Raw genomic sequence first — 25538 nt, 5'->3', positions numbered from 1 at the left:
TGCTTTTATAACCTGACGGTTAAACTTTCAAGTAAACGTAATGGTCTCACTGCTTATTGTAGAACAAACTTTGTTGCCACAAGTTTCCTTGGGATGCACTACATTTTAAACAAATGTCATCACTGCAGAAGTTAACTTCCCCTTAAAAGATGAGATACTGTGAAAACAGTCTGCTTTAGTATTAGTAGTGGCAGAATGATGCAGGAAGTAAGCTGATGCAGCATCAACCAATGAAATCTACCTACTTTCAAAACACCAGATGGAAGTTTTGGGACTGCTTTTTGGGATTGAATAGTAGGTGGTCTGTGTTAACTGTGGCTATTCTTGTATAGTGTGTGCAATTGGTTGAGTGCTGCTTTATTAAACCTAAACTGTAACCTAAATGCTGCACATCAAGTTGGTGTGAGGCATATGTATATCCATTATAAGTACTTACACAAATTTTGTGACGTTTCAAAATTACTAGTTTTACTTAGACTATTATATTATGAATATTACCATGGTAATCCCAGATACAACTGTATAGTGTTCTAGCACTGTAGATTGGTTCAATGTTTTAAGAAGAAATTTGCTTTAAAGTTCTGTAGTTGGTAATTTTCAGTATATTGAAATTAGTGATATAAGATACTCTGCCAATCAGCCCAGTATAGGCAGAGACAAGGAGACAGTTGTAATTGCGAGCATTAAGATTAAAAAAAAAAATGTTATTGGGTAGTTAGGCAGGGTAAAAAAAAGAGAGACTCGTACAGGTATTTTGAGCTAAAATGTCACAAGAAAAAATTCTAGATTATGAAATGAGATGTGGAATATCACAGAGAATGTATGCATGACTGAGTGGGCAACTAGGACAGATGAGTGGTAATTGAAGGAACTAATAGAGATTTCATTTAGGGCATATAGATTTATAAGTACAAATAGCCTTCATCAATGCTGGAATAATTTTACAAAACAGTAAATATGATTTTTTACCTTCTTTAAGGCAAAAGTTGGAGGACATCATGAAATTACAAGATTTCAGTTATTCTATAGGCATATAGAAAACATACTAAACTGATCAATAATCACGTGCTCATCGATAATGATACAGATTTCCTCCACACAACACTTGGTCACATAAAATTGTATACTCATAAGTGCGTATACAATTCTTTTTAATGTCATTAAATTCAGTTGAAGTTAACACATAATTTCAGAATCTGAAGTGCCTTCTAAAGGTATAAAATAACATTTCCCATTAAAATGCCAGGTCCTCTTTCAGTTGTGGGCCTTTACTAGAAAATTGTTTTCATAGATACAAATCGAGGGTTTAGTGTCAAACAGCGTTAACTACAAAATCATTTAACAGTTGATGTTTTTGTAATCAACCAAAAAAAAGTCATTCGACATTTTCTTGGTTTACCAGAAATGTACTTACAGCCTAAGCTAACTTGTAAAGTACTAGAGAGATATAGTTCTATGCCATGATATGCATTGTTATTTGTGTAAAGTAAAACTAAAGTTATCCCAAAAAGAAAATGCAATTTTGTAGTTAACATTGTTTGACGCTAAACCATCGAAATATATATATATATTTTTTTTTTTTTTTTTTTTTTTTTTTTATCTGTAATTCTGAACTAAGGGTTGTGGCAGTAAAGTTCCCGGAATGATTCAATAAAAAGAACACAAAGTGGTAGAGCTCAAAAACAGTTTTATTTTTATTCTAAGTAATTACCACCTAATTGAAGGCACATATTACATGATTATAAAAGTTTCTGAAAATAGTTAGAGAAGGCATCCAAAGAGATGATATTCAGTTTAGTGGTTTAATTTTTCTTTGTCCTCAATGTCATGAAATCTTTCCTTTAAGGGCAAGTTTTTAACTTGGGAAAGAGGAAAAGGTCCACTAGTGCTAGATTGGGACAGTTGATCTATGCAATGTCATGTTTAATCACAAATGTCTTCACAGGAAGTAGGGAATGGGCAGGATCATTGTTCTGCAATTGGAAAATGTGCTTCAATAGTCTTTGAAGCACCTGTACATAGAACACAGTGTTGACCCTCTGGCCCCTTCAAGTATAAATTCTAAGTAAATTACACCCTGTTTGTCGAAAAATATGATTAGCATAGACTTGGTCCTGGACCTTTGTGAACAAAACTTTTTGGGTCTTGTTGATAATTAAAGTCCACTGTATTTTCTTCTGGTGCTTCGTCTCTCATACCAAACCACCCAACACTCATCTCTAGTGACAATACAGTAGAAGAAATTAGGATTTTCTTGACAAGTCAGGATGAAGTATTTGCATAATGATACTTTTCGTTGCTTCTGCTGATCCATAAGGTTGTGTGGCACAAATTTTGCACAGACCTTCCTTTTCCCTAAATCAGAATTTGACATTTGTTTCCTTATTCGTATCCAACTCACCAGTCATCATTCTGAGGGTGAAACAACAATCTTTGTCACAATTTCCTAAACTTTTCCAACTCTGTCCTCATTTGGAGAGGTTGATGGATGCCCGCTTCTTGGCTCATCGCAAACATCCTCATGTCTGTCTTTGAATTGATGTGACTTAACATTTCATCACCATAAACAGTTTTCAAAATTTCATTTGTTACTGTTATATATTTTCCCAGTTAAAAGCAAAATTTGTTATTCTTTCATTGCTCCATTGCAAAATCATGACACAGAACATTAGCACTACTAATGAAACTGGTTGCTACTTGCAACCAGTCAGCCTACTGGACAGTTTCTGGCCCACCATCTGTGTTTGAACTACAACTTACTACTTCTGTTTGTTTTCAAACTCATTGAACATGACCACAACAGTACCATTCTGGGAACTTTATTGCTATCAGAGTTAGGGTGGTAGGGTGGGTCGAATGCACCCTTAAAATGGTGCCCCAGGCACAGCATTTTAAGGGTGCATTCGACCAGTTATATATTTTAAAATTGCTTAAATTTTGATTTAATTACAGTCAGACCTGTGTTTAACGAACTTCTTTATAGCGAATTTTTTTAATTCCTTTTGGTAATTACATTTAAAAGTTTCTATAGAATGAAGAAAATTTCCATATAACGAATGGATTAAGAGAGACTTAAACTTCGTATGCATTGTTTCCACCTGTGGCCTTTAGGCAATTTAAGCAATTAGAAAGTGCAAATTAAAGGTTAAAGGGATTACCATTCCAAAATGTAAGTGGAACGTAAAACGTATGCAGCCACTTATAAAAATTTTATTAGAAGAAATACTGCATTATCTTTGTATGTGCTACTTATGATTAAAGAAATTTTTGTGAGAGTGAAAAAAAAAGTATAAAATCGGGATTTATAATCAATTACTGAAAAAAATCTGGGAGGAACTGTTTTACAATTTTCGAAAGGTCTCCGTAGCCGAGTGGGCAGGAGCGGGAGTGCAGTAGCACACGCTCTTTGAGTAGACAGAGGTTCAAGCCCCTGACCGCTGAATACGGTCGATCTGCCAACCCGCACTGGACCAGCGTGGCAGATTATGGTCCATTTCCCTCAGCATGAATTGTTGAGGAGGCTTCCATCCTGCAGTGGGTTGATAATGGCTGCACTTTAATTTTTTACTGAAAAAAATCTGGGAGGAACTGTTTTACAATTTTCGAAAATAACAGAGAAACTCCAATTACAAATTTCTAAAAAGCATGGCCCATTTTGTGATGTCACACCTCTGATCTTTTTGGTGTGTCCTCCAGTGGTTAGCACTGGAGGACACACCAAAAAGAACAGTGAAGGACAAACAAAATTTTTCAAATATCTGTTGATATTTCAACAGATATTTGAAAAATCATGTTTTATCAATTCCGCAGGATATAAAATCTGTAATCCCTTTACAACTTCTCCAATTCGTCCATGAGTATTGTGTAATACAATTTTAACCAAATATAGAAATAGCACTATGAAATTTTCTTACCCTGCCTGTAATAATAGCTTCTTGTGAAAGGTATTTCAAAGCGAGAAAAATTCAATTAAAATAATACACCTTCATTGCATATTTTTAGTTTAGGTTATAATGTTAAAAGTACTGTATTTTTGCAATATTTTGTTTCTATGGTTTTATACTAGATATATAAACATAAACTATCTGGTTTTCTAATTCCTTTGTAGTTTACATAGAATTAAATTCTCTGTAGATATAAACGAATATTTGTAAGTTTCTTTTTCTTTGCTACATTTTGTATTGTTTTTGTTTTGTTATATTCATTAAATTATTTTATTAATAAATATATGTAAATCGTAGACTGCTGCAATAATTTTTATAAATTCATAAAGATTGCAGAGGCATAGCGCGGGGGAATTTCCACCAGGCGGCGAGCTTCAGGGGCACAAACTGAAGGAATTATCTATCACAATCAGGGGCACCAGGAAGACATGTTGCCCCCAGGCATTGATGACCCTAGCTACGCTACTGAAAGATTGACTATCTGCATATAATGGGGGCGTACTTATAACACTTTTGCCCCAGGCATAGGATTATCTAGTTCTGGCTCTGATTGCTACATCTCATGTCAAATACCTTCTCCCTAACAAAGAAAAGTAAAGGGGAGAGCATCGTTCTAAATATTTTCATGCCTCTTGTCAGTTATGGTGTCCTGAAAACAACCCACCCACCCACCCACCCACCCACCCACCCACACACACACACACACACACACACACACACACACACACACACACACACACACGCGCGTGCATGTATTGGTTTCTAGATTTTCTTAGGGCATTCATTAATAATTATGAATACAAGAGTATGACTGCACTGGTAATTATTGTGATTATATTTTGTATCAATAGATATGTAAGGGTCCTTGTTTTTCTTTAACTTTTAATTAAGAATTTCATGTATAGTACAACATAGTCATATTTGTATATAGTTCCTTTTAACTTTGTTTGGTTGATAATTTTTCACAAAAGCACTTACTTATTTTTACTGTCTTCTTAGGTTCTGCTATAAAAAAAGAGATGTCACCAGATACAATATCTAATGAAGTGGATTCCTACTCTTTTGGAAATTTTGCAACTCCTCCCAGTACTGATGCTTCTTTCAATTCTGTTCTACTTTCAGAAACAAGGAGATCTATCTCAGAGGTGAAGAACCCTAGTGAAATCTACAGTTTACGTGCTTTGTGTAATACTGGAATAAACTGTGATAGTGCAATAACAAACAACGATTCTGATTGTGTAGGTAAAACATTAGGGAATTTAATTGCAAATGGTTGTAAACATCAAAGATCTGAAAGTGAAGGTCAGTTACAGAACTGTGTCCTACAGTCATATATTAAACCTAGTCAAGATGTGAATTATAAAAATAGAAGCTCCATTTCTACATGTTACCAAAACATAGAACAAACCCACGAAAAGTCATTGTGTGAGGAATCAATAGGTGTATCATTATCATTGAACAGTTCTAATGTCAAAAGTAATCAACTGGTCACAAAAATGGGTGTTTTACCAAACCAAAGTGCTCCATTCCCACAGTCACATGGACGCATAGCAACAAGAATAGGAGTGTCATCATTAACAAGAATTCAAAAATTACCTCTCACATTATTTGGCCGACAACCAGGAATAGGTCCTGCAGGTTCAGAGCCAAATCTTTCCCTTTTAGCCATGTATCCTAGTTCCCTCCCAAGTTATTACTCTAGTTCTGAAATGCTCTCAACACTGACAGAAAATGAAAGGCATAAACTGCATTTGTTAAGCAATGATCAGAAATCTCAGGGATCTGAATCTTCCTCAAATACAAATGGTGTTTCATCAAAATTTAAAAATTGCTATTCAGAATTACAAAGGAAGGAGAAGGAAATAGTATCCAAGAATTTAATAACAGGCAGTTCTGAGACACTAAATACATTGTCTAATGTGACTTCAACTTCTGTGAAGAATTACACATCAAATGGCATCCATAATCATTGTGCCTATCAGAAGGTAATGTTTTAGTTAATTATATAGAATATGCACATTTTCATAACTAGTTTGATTCATTTATATTACCTTAGTACTAGGATGTTCTCTGTGAAAAACATGAAATTCTCTATATTTTTACCATTTTTAGAAGCTTTATTATTTATGTAGCTAAATATTAATTTATACCCAGAAGTTCCTGTACTTGCTTTCCATTGCTATGACAGTGTTTGATGTTATGAAGCCCTGCCATTAAAATATGATAGTGTATACTTTGTGAATAGTTTGAACATCAACCCTGCTCATCTGGCTAGCTTCAGTGTTGTTTTCACACCTTTAAGGAAGATCATATTGATTTGCCTTTGATTTCCGTATTGACTTCTGTTGAATATGAAGAACATCAATTCATTGCCAGATCACATGAAAATGTTGCATGGGTTATCAAACTAATTTGCTAAAATAAGTATTTCATCATTCACGACTTTATGGCAAAATTTGCTTGTGGAACCTGCTGATGAATTTTAACAGAAAAACCGAATATGCAGCACACTCCTTGACTTCACCCTCTATACTCCACAGTCTGGAGGTGGAGGGAGAAGGGAAGATATATTGACATCTTGGAGATTCCACAAAAACTGAGAAGCGTGTAAAGAGGTAGTGAAAGAAAGTGGACTCCACAAACACTTCCAGCATTTCTTTTTACATAACTAGCTACTGTAGTCCATTTCTTTTTAGTTTATATTAGTTTATTTGCTCCCATCCTGAAAACACCTCATATACTGGAATAACCAAGAATGCAGTTTGTTTATCTGATTTGCTCAGCTAAGGTGACTGCATTCTCCCATTTGTTTATGTTAGGAATAAACTAAAAAGAAGTAGATCATAGGAAGGTGTTTTATTTTTACAGTAGCATTATAAACTTGTAAAATTTTTGTTGGTATTAATTGTTGGATTGTAGAATACAAATGCTTTTATTTGTATTTTTTAATAACTATTACCTTTAGTTATAACTAATGCATAACCTGTTATATGATTGAAAAAAATTTGTGGCTGACAGTTAGAAACACACACACACACACATCAACAGCTTCTATTCTGTTAACCCATATGCAACTGCATAAATTTCTGTTCTTCATCAATTGGGTGAGGGTTTGGTGATAAACCAGGCCACAAACTTTAAAACCTTGCCAGGTATATTGTCAGTTTTTGCACCCATTGAATCAAATCGTACAACAGTATTATAGGTTTAGCATTAGTAGAGGCATATGATACAAAAAAGCAAGGTTATACAGCATCAGCCGAAACCTCTCCCCAACACTTCCCATTTCACCCATCCACTCACTCTAAACATTTGACCAGTTCTTCCTTGAATTTATTTAAGCTATCAACTTCCACAATGACAGATGGAAGTTTATTCCAGTAATTAACTACCCACTGGCTAAAGGCTAATTTCCACACATCTATTCTACAACTGCCCTTTCTCAATTTGAATTCATGCTCCCTCAGGTTTGTAATCTGAGTAAGAGGAAGAATCTCATCAGCACCGAGCCTGCTCAAACTATTCAAAGCCATATGCACCTCAGTCAGATCACCTCGCTGGTGCCTAGTCTCCAGATGCTGCAATTTAGCATTAGCATTATAGAAGGCATATGATGCAAGAAAGCAAGCTTATATAGCATCAGCCAAAAAAAAAAAAAAAAAAAATCCCCTTCCCATTTCACCTCCATTCACTCCAGATGTATGTCTAGTTCTGCCCTGAACTTATTTAAGTTTTCGATCTCCACTATGACAGATAGAAGTTTGTTGCATCTGTCAACCACCCGCTGGCTAAAGGCAAATTTCCGCCATCTATTCTAAAATTGTCTTTCCTCAGTCAACACATCTTTATTTGCTTGCAGCCACTGATCCACCAACGTGTACAAACTGTAACACCCAGCTCACTGTCCATCATCTACTTATTGATTGTCCCAAGTACAGTACTGAGCGACAAGCTATGTTTACCTCATTTCCCACGACGAACACCTCTCTCAGCATTTCTGACCTACTAGCAGACACACCACATGTGACCAAAATATTTGACTTCCTCAAACAGATAAAACTATACAACATGATATAATTCTGAATATCATCTATACAGATATAACTATGTATCTTAATATCACCATAGCTAGGCGCATTATGGCCTTTGCTGTCCTTGCGCCGTAAAGCCCTAAAACAAACAAACAAACAAAACTTTCCTCAGTTTGAATTTATGTCCCCTCAGGTGAGTAATCTGAGCAAGAGGAAGAATCCCATCAGCATTGAGCTTGCTCAAACCATTAAAGGCCTTATACACCTTAATTAGATCACCTCACAGGTAGGCCTAGTCTCCAGATGCTGCAATTTGCAGAACTTAAGCCATTTTTGGTAAGAGAACCCCATCGTCCCCCTCACAAATCTTGTTGCCCTTTTCTGTACTCGCTCAAACAACTCTACATCCTTTCTAAGATGAGGCCTCCAGACGCAGTACTCTAGGTGTGGCTTGACAAATGGCTTATAGAAGGGGACAATCATCTCCTTATCCCTGCTAGCGAAATTTCTGTATATCATTGACAAGACATAATGACATAATGAATACTCTTGCAGCCTGTCTGCACTGCTCAAAAGACTTCATCTCTGACTGCACAATTACCTCCAGGTACTTTTCATTCTTTTCTACTACCCTGAGTGTAGTACCACACAGTTGGTATGTCTCTGGGATTACTGCTACCCATATGCAACACTTTACATTTGTCAATGTTAAACTTCAAAACTTCAGTTGCCACCACTCAGCCCATCTGCTCAACTTTTCTAGATCCTATTGCAGTATTATACTATCATTACTGTCATTAACAACTCTGCCAACTTTCATATCATCTACAAACTTAGATAGTAACCCTGATATACCTTCATCAGTATCATTGATAAATACAGAAAACAACACTAGGCCCAACACCAAACCCTGGGGAACTCCATTAATAACATTAGTCCACGAAGAGCAGTGTCCATTGATAACCACTCTCTGTCTTCTCCCACTCAACCATCCTTTTATCCATTGTTGCAACTTGCCCTTAATGCTCCAATCTGTACAGTAGTCTGCCATGTGCAACAGTATCAAAATATCCAAGTATATGATATCAAAATTATGTTTTGCTTCCAGTTCCTTTGTGGCAACACCATAGTATCCAATCAGAATTGTCACACAAACTTACCCATAACAAATCCATGCTCTGTCTGAACTATGACTGCAGTCTCGACTAGATGATCCTGCAGTGCTTCTTGAACCAGTGACTCCATTATTTTCCCTGGAACAGAAGTTAAACTAACAGGTCTGTAATTACTTGTGTTACCTACCCTTTGATCCTGCTTTGTGAACTGGGGACACATTTGCACATATCCTGTCCTTGGGTACCTCCTCTGAGTCCAAGGAAGCTTTCGTAATTATGATTAAGGGCTTGCTTACTTCCTCTGCTGCCTCCTTTAATATAGCTGGATAGATCCCATCCGCCTCAGGTGCCTTTTTTTTATGTTCAATTTCAACAATTTCTCCTCCACTTTGCTCTCGGTTACTACAAAATCATTTAGCTCTCTGCTAGAGTTTGATAAGCTTCTGGTCTCCACTTCCCTACAGACTCTGATGTGTGAATGTTGATGCAGAATACTCATTTAATTTGTCAGCTTCCTTAGCAATTTATCAACAATCATACCGTCAATATCAAGTGGACCAATCTGATTCATCCCCTTCCTTGTGGAGTTTACACAAGTAAAGAAGTCTTTTCTGCTTTCCTTTACATCCTTTGCCAAAGATTTCTTATCTGCCTTTGCTTTCCTAACCTCCTTTGTGACTTGATTACAGACTAGCTTATATCTACCATATTCTTCTGTGTCACCTGATAATTTATATGGATCCCATGCATTTTTCTTCTGTCACAAGTCGCATTAGTTCATCAGCCGTCTGTTTAGGCATAAATCTTGAACAGTATTGGGACAAAAAACCTAGTAGCTTCCAAGAGCACTGTAGTCACCTTTACAAAAGCAAAAACCCTTCCCTTTACCCCTGATGGTAGTTACAACTTTGAGTTTCCCTATATAAAAATTGAATAGGCGCATTATAGCCATAGTAGCTTATGCGCCATTAAACGCCCATAACAACAACAACAACAACAACTTTGAGTAAATCCCACATCAGCACACTGGGGTCACTGCTACCTAGTGGTTTCTTTATCTGCAGATTCTTAATGCATGAAGAATCACTGCTGATAATGAGATCAAGAGTATTTCTCCCCCTAGTTATCTCTCGAACATGTTGCTGTAGAAAACAGTCATCCAATAAATCCACAAAAGCCTTGCTAGTGTGCAAGTGATCAATCCACAAGTTCTAGTCAATAACTGGGAAGTTAAAATCCCCCCATTATAAGACAGTCATTTACTGGCCCACTCTGTTTCTCTGTATAGTTGTTCATTGTACTCATCAGACTCATTAGGCCTATAACACGCTTCTACACTTAATTTTGCTTTCCCAGTGCTTATGTCACACCAAACTTACTCAACATTGCACTGTCCGCCCATGTCAGCTGGATGCACTTCCCTAGATTTTGTGTTTCTTAACTAACCCCCTACCTTTCTATCCTTTCTGTACACATTGCACTTCCCAAATCCCAATTATGCATTCTTTATCTCTGCATGACACCACGTCTCTGATGTCCCAACATTATCCTCCTTTGATGTCTTCCTTTGATGAATTTATAGAAGTTAATTCTTTCTTGGTGAGAGCACCCCTTTGTTCCCTTCACCAGTCTTGTTGCCCTTCTTTGTATTCGTTCTAGCAACTCAACATCCTTCCTACAATGAAGCCTCGAGACCTGTATGCATTACTCAAGGTGTGGCCTGACCGTTGCCTTATACAAAGGGGTACTCGCTTCCTTATCCCTGCTAGCAAAATTCCTGTATATCATTGACAAGACCCCCACGACCTGCTCTGGCAGCTTGTCTGCACTGCGCTGAAAACTCATATCAGACTGCACAATTACCCCAGGTCCTTGAGGTTGTCACAGACATTCTCTCAGATATGCCAGACAAGCTGTATTTGCTACCTGGGAGTCTAAAATGCTGATAGAACTGATATTCAGGTGACACTCAAGTGAAGTGGATCCAATTTTGGCGAAGTCTGGATGGTCTGTGACAGCCAAATACTTTGCTTGCACCTTCACGATGAACGTTGCATATCATTAGTAATCCTGGGTATAACCCACATGCACACTGTGGGTGACCACCCAGGTGTGAAACAACGTAAGCAGGGGTAGAGATGTGGCGCCCACACCACATGGAGAAATGCCACTCCTCTGTGTTACCAGGCAATACTAGGTGGTAAATGACTCATCAACCAATGCAGTACCACCACTTTGCTTATTAGAGGCTTGAAGTGGTGGAACCCATGTTTAGTCTCCAGAGCTAAGTTCCGGTCATCCCTTCCCTATCTCTTCCATCTTGCAGTATGGCTAATGACTTTTGAGGTTATGATGGACATTATGTCGAGATCCAATCTTCCTTACATTTCGAGGGTACAGCTTTAAAACGATGTTCGCAGACTGGCCACTCGTTAGTACACTGGACCGAACATATTGATAACTCTTTAAGGAGGCTTCCGGATCAGCTAGTGTATAATCTTGCTACCTCTACTTTGGCATATAGTGACTGGAGGAAGTCCGAGTAGTGTGTATGTGGGGGGGCATTGTTGAGGCCACATTATGTCAAGGATCTGGGTATATTCTTACCATGTGTACGCCATATCCAAAAATTTCATTACTTCATACAGCATGTCCCCCCCCCCCCCACACACACTTTTTTCTTACTATTGAATACACCATGAATTGTCAAACTAATAGAGTAAGATTATCTGCGAAAAGATCTAAACCTCCCAAACACTTCCTAGTTCATTTCACAAATATACGTGGTCTGAGTTCTAATCTCAACGATGTCCATTTCCACTTTCAGTCTGCCAAACCCCATGTACTTTTTCTGACAGAACCTCAGTTATTGGTTGATTCTATTACTGCTCATCTCAGTTGCCCAAATCATTCGCTGTATGATTCCTTTTGCCTCAAAGGTGGTACTTGTGCATATATCCGTTCCAATATTCCCTGCCAGAGACTTGGTAATTTGGAATCTCCTCTTTTCGATCTTCTATGGCTTTCAATCTCTCTACCTCATTGTGTCAAATTCATCTGTTGTCTCTATCGTTCTCCCAACTCCACTAATCACTTGGAGCTCTTTGACTTCCCCTCTTTGCAACTTTACTTTCTCCAGTTCAACTTTCCTAACAGTATGGTAATTTTAATGTTCACAACTCCAGCTGGGTTCCGTTTTCTAGTCACACCGACCCAACTGGTTGAAATGCTGAGGCTTTTGCAATTACTAATGGCCTTGCACACATTGTTCATTTACCTACAAGTATACCAGACAATACTAACCATACAGCCAACATGCTTGATCTTTTTCTCACAAACAACCTTCTAAGTACACAGTTGAAGTCAGTGGTCCTTTAGGCACCTCAGATCACAGCTTCGTGATTCTCTTCTTCAATAGCGCTTTTATCTCATGGCTATTCCCAATCTTGTATTGTTTGGCATTACAAGAATGCAAAATGGGATGACCTGCAAGATTTCTTTTCCTTTTTTGGATCTGATGTCACTGTTTGCTCAGATCATGTCAGTGAAATTATTCTTGTAGGAATGGAATCCTTTATCCCACACTCCACTTTAAAATCTTGTCCTTTATCTAAACCTTGGTTTTCCAATAAATGTGCTAAGGCTGTTCAAGAGAACGTTGCATATCGTAATTGGCTTGTTTCGAATTCTTCAGTTTCATTTTCTGCCTACACCGAAGCTAGCAACAATTGTAAAGCAGTTATTAATCAGTCCAATCTAGATTTTGAACAGGCTAAGAGTAGAAAACTTGCTTCTTGCCCTAATGGTAGCTGAGCATTCTGGTCTCTTGCCAAAGCTATTGGCTGCAACTTTTGTCCATCTCTGCTCCCACCTCTGTCAAGACCAGATGGTTCTGTTGTTACCTCAGCCAAGGATAAAGCTAGCTGCTAGCATCCCATTTTTCTTCCAACTCATGTATTAATGATCTTGGTAAAACTTCTCCCACCATTCCCAACACACCCATTCAGTGCCTCCTGTTGTCTTCTGTCAAAAGCATTTTGACGAATCTTGATGCTAAGAAAGCTCTAGGTCCTGATGGTATTTCTCCACTTGTTCTCAAAACCTGTGCTCCTGAACTTACTCCTGTTCTTTGCTGCCCTTTTTCACTTTCTTATTAGAAGTGTCGTCAATAAAATGAGTGAATTCGAACTGCTGGTTAAAACAAGTAACGCGGACATAATAGGGCTTACAGAGACGTGGTGCCACCCGGAAATTGGGGATGATGAGTTTAAGTACGGCTTGTATAATGTATTTAGTAAGGATAGGGTAGATAGAAGGGGTGGTGGGGTAATGTTTCTTATCAGAAGCAGCCTGAGTGCGACGATAGTCTTCCCGGATTCAGACATTTCACATGCTAGTAAAGAGTCTGTATGGTGTGAGATAGTTGGAAACAAAGGTATAATGCGAGTAGGAGTAATTTACAGACCAGGTGATTGTGAAGATTATGACAAAAGCCTCTACATGCAAATGGAATGGGCAAGTAAGCGTCAATGCCTTATTATGGGTGATTTCAATTTGCCTCTAATTGATTGGAGTAAATGGGAAGGAAACTCGATGTGGGGAACAAAATTTTTACTAGAGAAAAGAATATCCTAGACCTCATCATCACACATGAATCAGATGAAATAACAGGGCTGACAGTAGAGGAACCAGTAGCAGGAAGTGATCACGGAGTTCTACGGTGGATGATGACAAGAGAGGTAGCAGAAGTAAAAGGCAAAGGAATGGGTTTTAATTTCAGAAAAGGAAATTACGATGCCTTAAGGTACTACATGGCCTCTATTAACTGGGTAGATATCGTGCAGAAAATGAATACATTTGAACTGTGGTACGCTTTTAAAACATTAATCACAGATGCCTTGAATGTGTATATACCATTAAAAAAATACTCCACAAGGAGGCTTCCAAGTTGGATGAATAGTGAAGTTGTCACATTACTAGAGCAGAAAAAGGTGGCATGGAAAGGTTACAGAGCAATAAAAAGTACTGAAGCCTATAACAGCTACAAGGTGATGTGTAATAGAGCCACAGTAAAGGTTCGACAGGCAAAGGCAGTTTATGAGAAATCACTAGCAAACAGAGCAAAGAGGGGGGGGGAGATAAAGAATTCTTCACATGTATAAATTCCAAGAAGAGCAAGACAAACCAGATCGGACCTTTACGTAAGGGAAAGGGGATAGTATTAAATACACCAGCTGCTGTTGCAGATGAACTGAACAGTTATTTTGCATCGATATTTACAAATGAAAAACCTTTTGTGGCAATGGGAAATTGTGGGAGCGAAGTTAAAAAATATGTAATTAATGATATTGAAATTTCGCAAGATTATTTAATGGAAAAACGTTCGAGCCTACAGACCAGTAAGGCTCCTGGAGTTGATGGATATACCCAATAATCTTAAGGGAGGCGGCAAGCGAGTGCATTGAACCATTGAGGCTAATTATGCGAGCATCACTAGACTCTGGGGAGATTCCCTTGGATTGGAAAAGTGCAAATGTATCTCCCATACATAAGGGTGGCTTGAAAAGTGAAGTTGGAAATTATCGACCTGGCAGTCTGACTTCAGTAGTAGGGAAAATCATGGAGGCAATGATCAAGGGTGGAATTCAGGATCATTTGGATCGAATTGAAATTCTCAAGGATACTCAACATGGTTTTGTAAAGGGAAAATCATGTTTAACAAATCTGGTTCGCTATTTCGAAAGGGTCACTCACAAGCTGGATTTAGGGAATAATTTCGACATTGTTTATTTAGATTTCAGCAAAGCTTTTGACTCAGTTCCACATGAGCGGTTGCTTTATAAGCTGGAACAGGTTGGAATCACTGGGAAAATCCTTAGATGGATAGAAGGATGGCTTCAGGGCAGGAGGCAGAGGGTTGTGATAAATGGTTATTCCTCAGATTGGGTTAATGTAAGAAGTGGGGTTCCACAAGGATCAGTATTAGGACCACTGTTGTTTTTAATTTTCATAAACGACATTGATGAAGGGATAGAGGGCATGATGTCTAAATTTGCAGATGATGTTAAAATTGGTAGAGTAGTCAATGATCACTGTCAAGCTGAGCTTCTTCAGAGAGACCTAGATAGACTTCAGGAATGGTCAGAAAAATGGCAGCTATGCTTTAATCCAACAAAGTGTAAGGTATTACACCTGGGAAACAGTAAACCCAAAAAAACTTATTCACTTGGTGGAGTTCAACTAAACCCAGTACTGGAGGAAAGGGACTTGGGTGTTACAATACGGTCAGACATGAAATTCTCTGAGCATTGTAAACAGGTTGCAAGGAAGGTCCATGGTGTCCTACCGATGATCTATCGAACTTTTGCAAGTAGAGACAGGGACATGATAATCCCATTATATAAGGCTTATGTTAGACCACACTTGGAATACTGTGTTCAAGCATGAAGACCGCACCTAAAGAAAGACATCGAGCTTCTTGAAAGGGTTCAAAGACGGGTAACTCACCTGGTGAGATCTGCAAAAGGGCATCCTTATGAAGAAAGACTTCGAATATGTGGGTTGTAGAGTTTGGAAACTAGACACCTTAGAGGAGATTTGATTGAGGTGTTTAAGGCTCTGAGAGGCATCAGTAAAATGAATGAGGACAAAATTTTCAAGATTATAAATGATGCTAGAACTAGGGGACATAAATTCAAGTTACGGGGGGAAATGTTTAGATTGGACTGCAGGAAGTTTTATTTTAGCCAGCGAGTTAAAAATTACTGGAATAAGTTGCCTTCATGGGTGGTAGAGGCCGACAGTTTGGGTAAATTCAAGGGTCATCTGGATGATGCCTTCGGGTAGGGGAGGCACGTGGGATGATAGGTTTAATTTCCTTTTTTTTTATTAATTATTATTATTTTTTTGTTTTTATCATTGTTTTGTTCAGATATTTTATTTCATTTTATTATTATTATTTTTTTGGCTGGTGCAGCATAAGCCATAGGCTTATGCTGCAACTCCATTATATAAAGAGTTTCAAATGAAACTCTATTGGAGGCATATTCATAGTCCTACACAAATTAGGGCAGCTTTCATCAGATTCCATCCTCTGAATATTGCACTAGGATTCAATGAACTACTTTTATCAGACATAGCATCTCTTTATTCTGTTAAATTAAAAACTTTATAACATGATGGCAATAACTGCACACAACTATCACTATTATTATTTAATTTATTAATAGCACAATTATAAAAAAAAAATAGCATAATAAATTTCCAACACGTGGAAATAGCATAAACAACAACCAACTGAGTGCTTCGCTGCATTGACCTTTACCACCCGCTTCCACGAATGGCTACTTTGAGGGCAGGAATTTTTCTTATCTCTGATACAGATGTACCAATTGCTGATTGGCTCAGATTGTCCTAAATCACATGAACAGTGCATGTTACGTAGCACAGTATGATGCCGATAAATTTTGTCTGACGATTTTAAACTTTCTATTTATAAAGAAATTGAAAAAATAAAAAAATAAAAATGCTGTTGTGGTCAGTGATCGGCACAAATCGGACCAGCGCAAAACAAGGGCTACCTGTATTTAGTAAATTGTTAACAAAACATAAAGTTCATCAAAAGAGCAATGGCAACTTTATTCATAGTGTTTTCTAAACCTAGAGTTTTCTTTTCTGCAGATTTGCCATATATTTCCCATTCATTCCTCCAATCAGCCCACTACAAGAAACATGCTTCCCAACACTTCAACTATAGTATATGGAAAGATTAAGCATTGGAGAAGGTACAAGAAGAGCAATGCAATTTGTTAAGGACACAAAGGGTATTGTAATCAAGAGCAACTTCAGTTTTCTGCTAAAGTATTTGGAAATCAGACATCTATTAAGGTGTTCAGAGCATCGAAGGGGAGAATTTTTGCCTAGTCACATGACACTTGGGGGGTGGGGGTTGCATGAACTTAAATTGAAAGGGAATAATTACAGACTTGGATACTTTCCTTTATTCAAAAAATGATTGTTGGAATAAAGGCTGTTATTTAGATAAACACATTCAACACCCTTCTGGAATGTGTTTATTTAAAGAAGTAGGGAAGTAGGGATTGGATAAATACATGAAAGAAAGAAGTAAATGAAGTGAACAAAGGTGACAGTGGATACTTAATTTTTTAATTTAATTTAAATTTATTTATTATTTGGCTTTGCTGTATAAGCATTGCTTCATTTTGGCAATGCTAGTATTAACCTATGTTGATATGCATAGGAAAAAAAAAATAAATTTTTTTTTTTTTTAAGAGCCAAATATATGATTTCTTAAATTCATCTATTGGGAGAATGGGTCTGCACCTGCTTTGGTACAGGTGCAGACCCATTCTCCCAACCTTCAGGCTTATCAGATTCGTGGCATTGTTTTGATAGACTGTGTGGGTTGATGGAAATTATGAGATTATAGCTAGCTCTACATTTCTCAAATGATTTAGATTTTCTTCTTGGGATGATGAAGATATTTGCATTCATAAGTAATGGGACTATGTAAACTTGGCAATTGTTTCTTATCATATTATTTTCAAGTGCATAATGAGGAAAGAAAAACTAACTGCATTTAAATAAAAAAAAAAAAAAAAACTGTTTTTGATCTAATGTACAGGGTGTCCTAGAAGTAATAGGGCAGTTATTTAAAATTTTTTATTTATTATTTTTTTTTTAAATTTTTATTTGGCCAGTTAGCTAGCCTACAGCTGGAAAAGATTCATTGTTTAGCATGGCCACATAACCATGAGACCTGTAGCACAAATCACAATCCAAATGGTGACACACGGGATATTGACATCCTTTGTAATTTGCACATGCAGATTTTCACTTGACCAATAAACATTATTGTGGTGATTGATGCAGCCATTCAACTTAAAAGTTGCTTCATCACTCCAAAAGATTTTTTTCAGGAAAGGTACATAAAAAAAAAAAATTAATAATAAAAAAAATAAAACAATTTAAAATAACTGCCCTATTATTTCTGGGACACCCTGTAGTTTGGAAAGGATATATAACATGAAATCCTTGTATAATATAATTATATGTGCAGCAAAGACACTGGCTACATGTTAGTATTTTCTCTACTTAGACTAACTTATTTTAGGATTATTTCTAAATTAACAGCAAGGCTTCATCTGTTTACTCTTGGACTATAATTTAACAATATTTAAAATAATTAATTAAATTTTTTTGTTAGGTTTGGATATTTTACATATATATATTTTGTTTGTTTGTTTTTGTAGGATTCAAGGGAAATCTTGGAGAAAACTATCAACAATCTCGATGATATTTATTGCTGTAGAACTAGATTAGGAAGTCTTCCAGTCCTTTCTTCCAGTTCACCAACTCATAATGGCTTTCCTGTGAGCTCATTAGACTTACAGCAGTTACGACAGAAAAGCCAGGATTTGGATCTTCCACTTATATCAGCATTGTGCAATGATCGTTCTCTTCTTATGTTGCCAAAGACAGTTCCTACATGCTCAAGACAACGCCATCTAGGAACTGGTAAGGACATCAGGCGTTTCTCTTGCAGTTATGTAAATCCCAGCTCTGTTCCTGAAGGAACATCATTCCATACTGTTCAAACACAAGGTAGTATAATTAGTAATAGCAACTTACCATCGTCAAGGCCAACTAGTTGGCACATAGACACTACAAACTATCCACTTTGGAATAAGAAGAGTGGTTGTGAAATTAAAACTGACAGTACACACCATTCAATTTGGAATAAAAAGAATGTCTGTGAAACAGTTAGCATTTTACACTCAACTGAAGGAAATGAAATTATAGGAGAAGACTGTGTGGACTGCTCTTCTGTGGGTATATCAGTGCCTTCACTTCCACCTACTATTCTTACATCCTTTTCAAAATCATCTGAAAGAAATCTTGGTGGTAGCAAAGATGGATATTCTAATCAGCCTAAAATAAGCAATGGTCATGTTTCAAAACAAATGTTACCAATGAAATTATCTTCAGGATTTGGTAATGATTTTGATGAAAGAGAACGTGGTAATAGGTGTTTAGTTTTCCCGGATTTCTGTAGGGAATAGCATTTTGCATCTGGTAGAGCAATGTTTTGTTTTATTTTTTTAAGTGTAATTAAAAGCATATGAGAATTCTTGACTGTTCTGTATATTTTAAATACATATGTCTTATATTATGTAATTATATTCTTTGAATATCTTAATCAGGAATCTGTTTTCAGGAATATTTTCTGTACCAAAGTTGAGAGAATACAGGATATTAAAACTTGTGATAAAATGAGTTGTACAACTCTGAAATTGAATAACAAATTTCTTGAGCTTAAAATAACAAGGCTGCAGATATTTTGCTGTGTCTCATGTTTCTGTTTAATGAGGTTATGATTTATACTAAACTCTAGTTATTGCTATGTAACTTGTTCAAAACTATATATATATATATATATTTTTTTTTTAATGAACTTTTACTAAAATGTTTCTAAATGTCTAAGATTTGCATTAATCAGCACAGGCTTTCAGTATTTTAATTCTCAATTTTATAAATTTGTTGTGCATTAAGATGTTTTGAGTATTTTAAATGTTTATTTTTATTTAAAGATTTTTGTGCAATAATTAATTAGCATCTGCACTTGATATTATTAATGGCACAGTATAGTTGAAATTTATTATAGACCATGGTGATATGACGTTATGGATACCCATTAATAAAATTCTATATGCATTTTGGGAATTTATAAAGCAGATTAATTTAATCTTTTACTTTGACATGATTTTTGGAAGCATTTTTTAAGTATATTTGCATATATATGCCAAGCATCTGTTGTCTTCCCCATATTTATCTGTCTGTCCATCCACATGCAACAGAACTTGAAGTCTTTGAGCTTCATAAAAATATTTGTCGAGCCAAATGAAATTTTATTAAAATCAGACAAATAGAAATCTGGCTATTATTATTATTTTTCCATACAATTTATATGGAAAAAAATTCAGAGATTAAATGTAATTTTAATGCAGTATTGTTAGCTTTAGACAGTCCATGCATGCCTTGTGTGTATTGTTATGCAAGACGTGGTCATGATGTTTCTTGTGAAGAGATACATATATACGCAGAGAAAAAAAGAGTTAAAAAAGTAATGCGAGAGGAGGAGAATAAATATTATACAGGCATTATTAAAATAAATGGAGCAATTTAGAGAAGTAAGCCTATAGAATTTTATTAAGTGTTCTATAAAGTTATAATCTTTAGTAATTTAATTGATAAGTAGATGGATATATTTACTTTGCTTTTCATTTCTATTAATCATTGAAAATGAAAATAAGAATTTTTTAATTTAAGAAAAAATCGAACATGCCTGAAATGTAACGCATTCTCCACATTAATTAACTTATTCAAAGATGTTTTTGTTTCATAAAAGTTACATTTTTAATGTACTGAAGATGAAAGACTATTGTAAAATTTGCATTATAAAATTATTTGGCTAGTTTTTTGCAGTCTGGTACCCCTTCTGATTGCTCATTGCGAGTAGCAGTAATCGACATACCTACCCGCTATGGTTAGTCTTAGGGTGTTTATTTCTCCCCCCCCCTGGTGTTTTTAAATCAGGAACTCATTTTCAGATTTTAAAACTGTGATGCGAGGTGGGGGGTATAAACACCTCAACTAAGACTAACTATAATGGGTTAGGCATGTCAATCACTGTTACATGCAACGATCAATTGCAAGGGGTACCAGATTGTAAAGACTAACCAATTATTCATATCAAATTCTAAGCAGAGCATTTTGTAATACTAATTTTTAATAGAAATGATTCAGGATATTTAGGTTATTTTAAGTTTTTGTTTCTCAGTACTGTAGTAAATTTTTCTTTTTAAGTACTAGCATCGTAAAATAGTTTCCTGTATATTAACAAAGCCTTGAATGAAGCAGTTAACCAAGAAATTTAAAAGATAATGATTATTGTTATTTAGGAAGTGCAGGCAGCTTAAGTTTTCCCAATTTTAGATGTATTTTAATTTTGAAAAAAAAAATTTGACTTCAGAAATATTGTGAAGCCCATTAGTTTCCAGCCTTATTTATTGAATTAATAGCATTACAAAACATGTTTGTACATCGAAGTTGAAGTTAATAAGTACTCCAAGGCTTCCTTTCCCAATGTTGTGAATTTCCTGAAAATTATGAACTGTATAATAAGTTTGTGACTAACATTCCTTTATTTTCTAAACCATGTAAGAATTAAATTCATATGGGTAATTGTAACAAAACACATTGAAAATAAGGATTTTCTTGTACATATGTTGTATAGTATCATGAAAATAAGTTTTCTTTGTACTTTTCTTTATTGAGTACCACCAAATAAAGGAACTTGTTCTATTTAACTATCCTGTTTTTCACAGTGGAAAACATATTAATTGAGACAATCAGTGGCATCAAAGCAAAAGGTCCATGGGGGGGGGGGGGTAATAGTTTTGCTTCCCACTATTGTATTTGTTTTGCATATTGCTTAGATGATTAACACACACGCGCGCACACACACTACACTCCTTTTCATTATTTATACATGGTTGTGTATTGTGTTCCAGATGTCAAGTGTAAATTTGATGTTTTTAAAGTGGCTTCAAAATTCTGCTTCCCACTATTGTATTTGTTTTGCATATTGCTTAGATGATTAACACGCACGCGCACACACACACTACACTCCTTTTCATTATTTATACATGGTTGTGTATTGTGTTCCAGATGTCAAGTGTAAATTTGATGTTTTTAAAGTGGCTTCAAAATTCTGTTGTGTGTGTGTGTGTAGTGAATGAAAAATTTTGCTCTACTTCAAGGAAGGAAGCTGAAACTAATTTAGTAATAGTAAGAGCCATATAGTGCAAGGAAGCCACAGGCATTTGCTGCAATGGCTGGGAAAAACAAAAAAAAAAAGTAGTTAAAGAAAATACAAATTATTTGCTTTCTTCAAAAGAAACCTGTTCCAACAATCAATGACTCGCTGGCTAAAAGAAAACTTCCTATAATCTAGTCTAAACCTCTTCCCCTGTAATCTGAATTTATGCCCCCGAGTTCTGGAATTCTCTTATAACAGTGAAAATTCTGCCTTCATTCATTTTACTAACTCTTCTCGGTACCTTATAAACCTCAATCAGATCCCTTCTGAGGAGCCTGATTGAGCTCTATTTTCATAGAGCTCTGCAGCCCACATAATTGGAGTCTTTTGTTATACTGTCGAATCTCACCATGTATATATTTTTTTTCTCTGCTTCAAGAAGTTGCAGTTGATATGAAACATTGTGTTTTCCTACATGGCCTTGCAGAAAAATATATCTCAACACAGTTTGAAGAATATATCAAAAATACGACAGCGTTGTACTTCTGGGCAATTCAATTGTTAGAGAAACAGTAAATACAGTCGAATCTCTCAATAATGAAGTGTCAAAATCAACTCATTTTTTTTAATCGAGAAATGTTGCTGTAGAGGAATTCATTATTTTTGGAATATGCAAGATTTTTTTTTTTGGTTAATTTTTGCTGTATAATCCCCTTTCCCATGGTTCCTTCCGAAAAACAGTGATGGACAGGCCTAACCCATCCTACTAGTTTCTTTCCTTGTGGAGATTGGAAGGTTGTGTGTAATTTACCACTTTCTAGTTTTAATCCAGCAGCAACGGGGAAATTCCTCTTTCCCCTTGAAGGGTTCCACCACACCCTTTATTGCTGGATTAAAATCTGAATAGTATTTTCCTATTTTAATCCAGTAATAAGAAAAGGGAGCGAATCTGTTTTTCACTTGAACGGTTCCTTCTCCCCTTGATGCTGAATTAAAATAGGGTACCTACTTAGCAGAGGGGTATTGCTAAAAAAAATAGTACCTGAACTTTCGTTCTCCAGAAGACGATATAATAATGCCATGTCGACTGTACAGTAACTGAATCGGACTTCAGACTCACAGTTCATAGAACAACTAGTTCTAGCATTCAGCTCATGGTGAATCAAAATGCAGCGTTCACATGCATCACAGTATATCTCATTCATTGGATCTCTTTAACTAACACATTGTACTTTAGTAAGAAACATTCAAGTTTCATTGCAAAATTTATATTTTTGTTTTTAAATAAATTTTTAAAGAAATCTATTAATTTTAAAGATTACGATTAATATATATTTTTAGTAGTAACGGGTAAAATAGATATTTCTCCCACCCTTTGATTATGCCATCGTTTCATAATATTAGGTGTATAAAATTAATGATTTTCTATTATGACATTTAGAAAAAGTACTGGAACGTTGTTCTGGCCCGAACACACCACTGCTTCTTAGCCTGTCAAAGCAAAGGGTGGGAGGAGCTGAGCCTATGCATCATGGCATGCCTCCACAACAATTGATCAGAAGGTTTTTTTTTTTTTTTTTAAATGGAGCTTTGTAACTACAAATGTAGAATAATACACTGTTTTTAATTTCAAACAGATCTCCAAACTACGAGGTGTAATAAAGTTCTCAGATGGTGCAATAAAAAGAACATAAAGTGAAATAAGTTCAAAAATGGTTTTATGTTTATTCAAAGTAATCACCACCTGATCGAATGTACTTATTACCCTGTTCTAAAAGTTTCTGAAAAGAGTCAGCAAAGGCTTCCAAAGCAATGATATTCAGTTTGGCAGTTATGTTTTTCTTTATGTCCTCAACGTCCTGAAATCCCTTTCCCCTGGAGGCATTGGGAAAGGGGGAAAATGTTAATTGAAAAAATAATGAGCACTTCAACCTGCATGCACAGTAATCTGCTTTTAATTTTTTAAAGAATTACAGATTATTCTCAGATGTTTCATGGTACTTCCCGTACCATGTCTTCAGTGAATTCCTGTGTTCTAACCTTGTGACACCATTAGCCCCATATACCTTCTTGTACTGTACAGTATTGATAAACACAAGCAAGGCAAGCCACCCTATTGGCCGTGAGTTAAATAAATTTAACTGCTGGCAAGTTAAATTTATTTCATTGTTAATTAATGTTTTAATTAATGGAATACTATCAGACTTGACCCTTTACGTCATTGAGTCCAGTATGGGCAAAAATCCAGTTCAGTGGTTGTTGTTTGTTTCCGAAGTCTGTTAATTTCAGGATTTACTTGTGTACACATTTATGAATCTTTTTTTAAAATCTTGTTGTGTTTTCTAGTGCTTTAACTAAATTAATTGAGATCTATTTTCATAGATTGAGATTCCATAATCTGCTTCCATATGTAGTATTAGCAATGGCCACATGTGCAAGGAAGCCTATGGCTTATGCTGCACCAGCCAAAAAAAAAAAAAAAAAAAAAAAAGTAAGAGAAAAGGAGATAGACAACCAATGCATTTCTTGCCTCCTGTAGGTGACCTTTGAATTTCCCAAACTTGGCCTCTACCACCCATGTAGGTAATTTATAATTCGCTGGCTAAAATAAAACTTCCTGCAATCCAGTCTAAACACCCCCCCCCCCATAATTTGAAATTATGGCCCCTAGTTCTAGAATCATATATAACTGTGAAAATTTTGTCCTCATTCATTTTACTTATGCCTCTCAGAGCCTTAAACACCTCAAATAAGTCTCCTCCAAGGTGCCTAGTTTCCAAGCGGTGCAATCCACATATTTGAAGGCTTATCTCATATGAATGCCCTTTTGCTGATTTCACTATGCAAGTTACCCATCTTTGGACCCTTTCAAGAAGCACAATGTTCTTTAAGTGCAGTCTCCATACTTGAACACAGTATTCCAAGTGTGGTCTAACAATAGCACCCACCTCCGTAGCCAGGTGGGCAGGAGCAGCAGTGCGTAGCACACGCTTCTTGATTAGACCGGGGTTCGAGCCCATGAGCAACCAAATACGGAGGATGTGGGAAGGTTAGGGAATGCCCACCGCATATACCCGGAGCAATATGGCCTTAGTTGCTAATGCTCCTAAAAACCAAATAACAACAATTAACAATAGCCTTATATAATGGGATTATGATCCTTATCTATACTCGCAATTGTTCGATTAATCATCGATAGGACACCATGGGCCTTGCTTGCAACCTGTCTACACTGTTTGGAGAACTTCATGTCTGACTGTGTTGTAACATCCAAGTTTCTTTCCTCCAATATTGGCTTTAGTTCAACTCCACCAAGCGTATAAGTTATTTTGGGGTTACTGGTCATCAGGTGTTAATACCTTGCACTTTGATGGATTAAAGCATAGCTGCCATTTTTCTGACCATTCCCAAAGTCTATTTGGTCACTCTGAAGAAGCTCTGCTTGGTAGCGAGCATTAATTACTCTACCAATCTTTACATCATCTGCAAATTTAGACATCACACCCTCTATCCCTTCATTGATATCATTTATAAAAAAAACAACAATAATCCTAATACTGATCCTTGGATAACCCCACTTCTTACATCAACCCAATCTTGAGGAATA

General features: G+C 36.3%; 1 protein-coding gene across 5 annotated transcripts in view; it reads left to right on the top strand.

Moving 5' to 3' along the window:
- Positions 1–19227, top strand: part of ex (FERM domain containing expanded) — a 329475-nt gene extending 310248 nt beyond the window's left edge. For all 5 annotated transcript variants that reach the window (XM_090369513.1, XM_090369514.1, XM_090369512.1 and 2 more), the window contains 2 exons: positions 4944–5929; positions 18363–19227. In XM_090369513.1, coding sequence (XP_090225639.1) covers positions 4944–5929; positions 18363–19172 — 1796 coding nt within the window. In that variant the 3' untranslated portion in view covers positions 19173–19227. The remainder of the gene's footprint in view (positions 1–4943; positions 5930–18362) is intronic.
- Positions 19228–25538: the final 6311 nt, after the last annotated feature.

This window comes from Mastigoproctus giganteus, chromosome 3 (genome assembly GCF_048544385.1).
Source record: "Mastigoproctus giganteus isolate SK-2022 chromosome 3, ASM4854438v1, whole genome shotgun sequence".
Lineage (NCBI taxonomy): Eukaryota > Metazoa > Arthropoda > Arachnida > Uropygi > Thelyphonidae > Mastigoproctus > Mastigoproctus giganteus.
The sequence above is the reverse complement of the archived record's forward strand: the minus strand, read 5'-3'. Positions and strand labels throughout refer to the sequence as shown.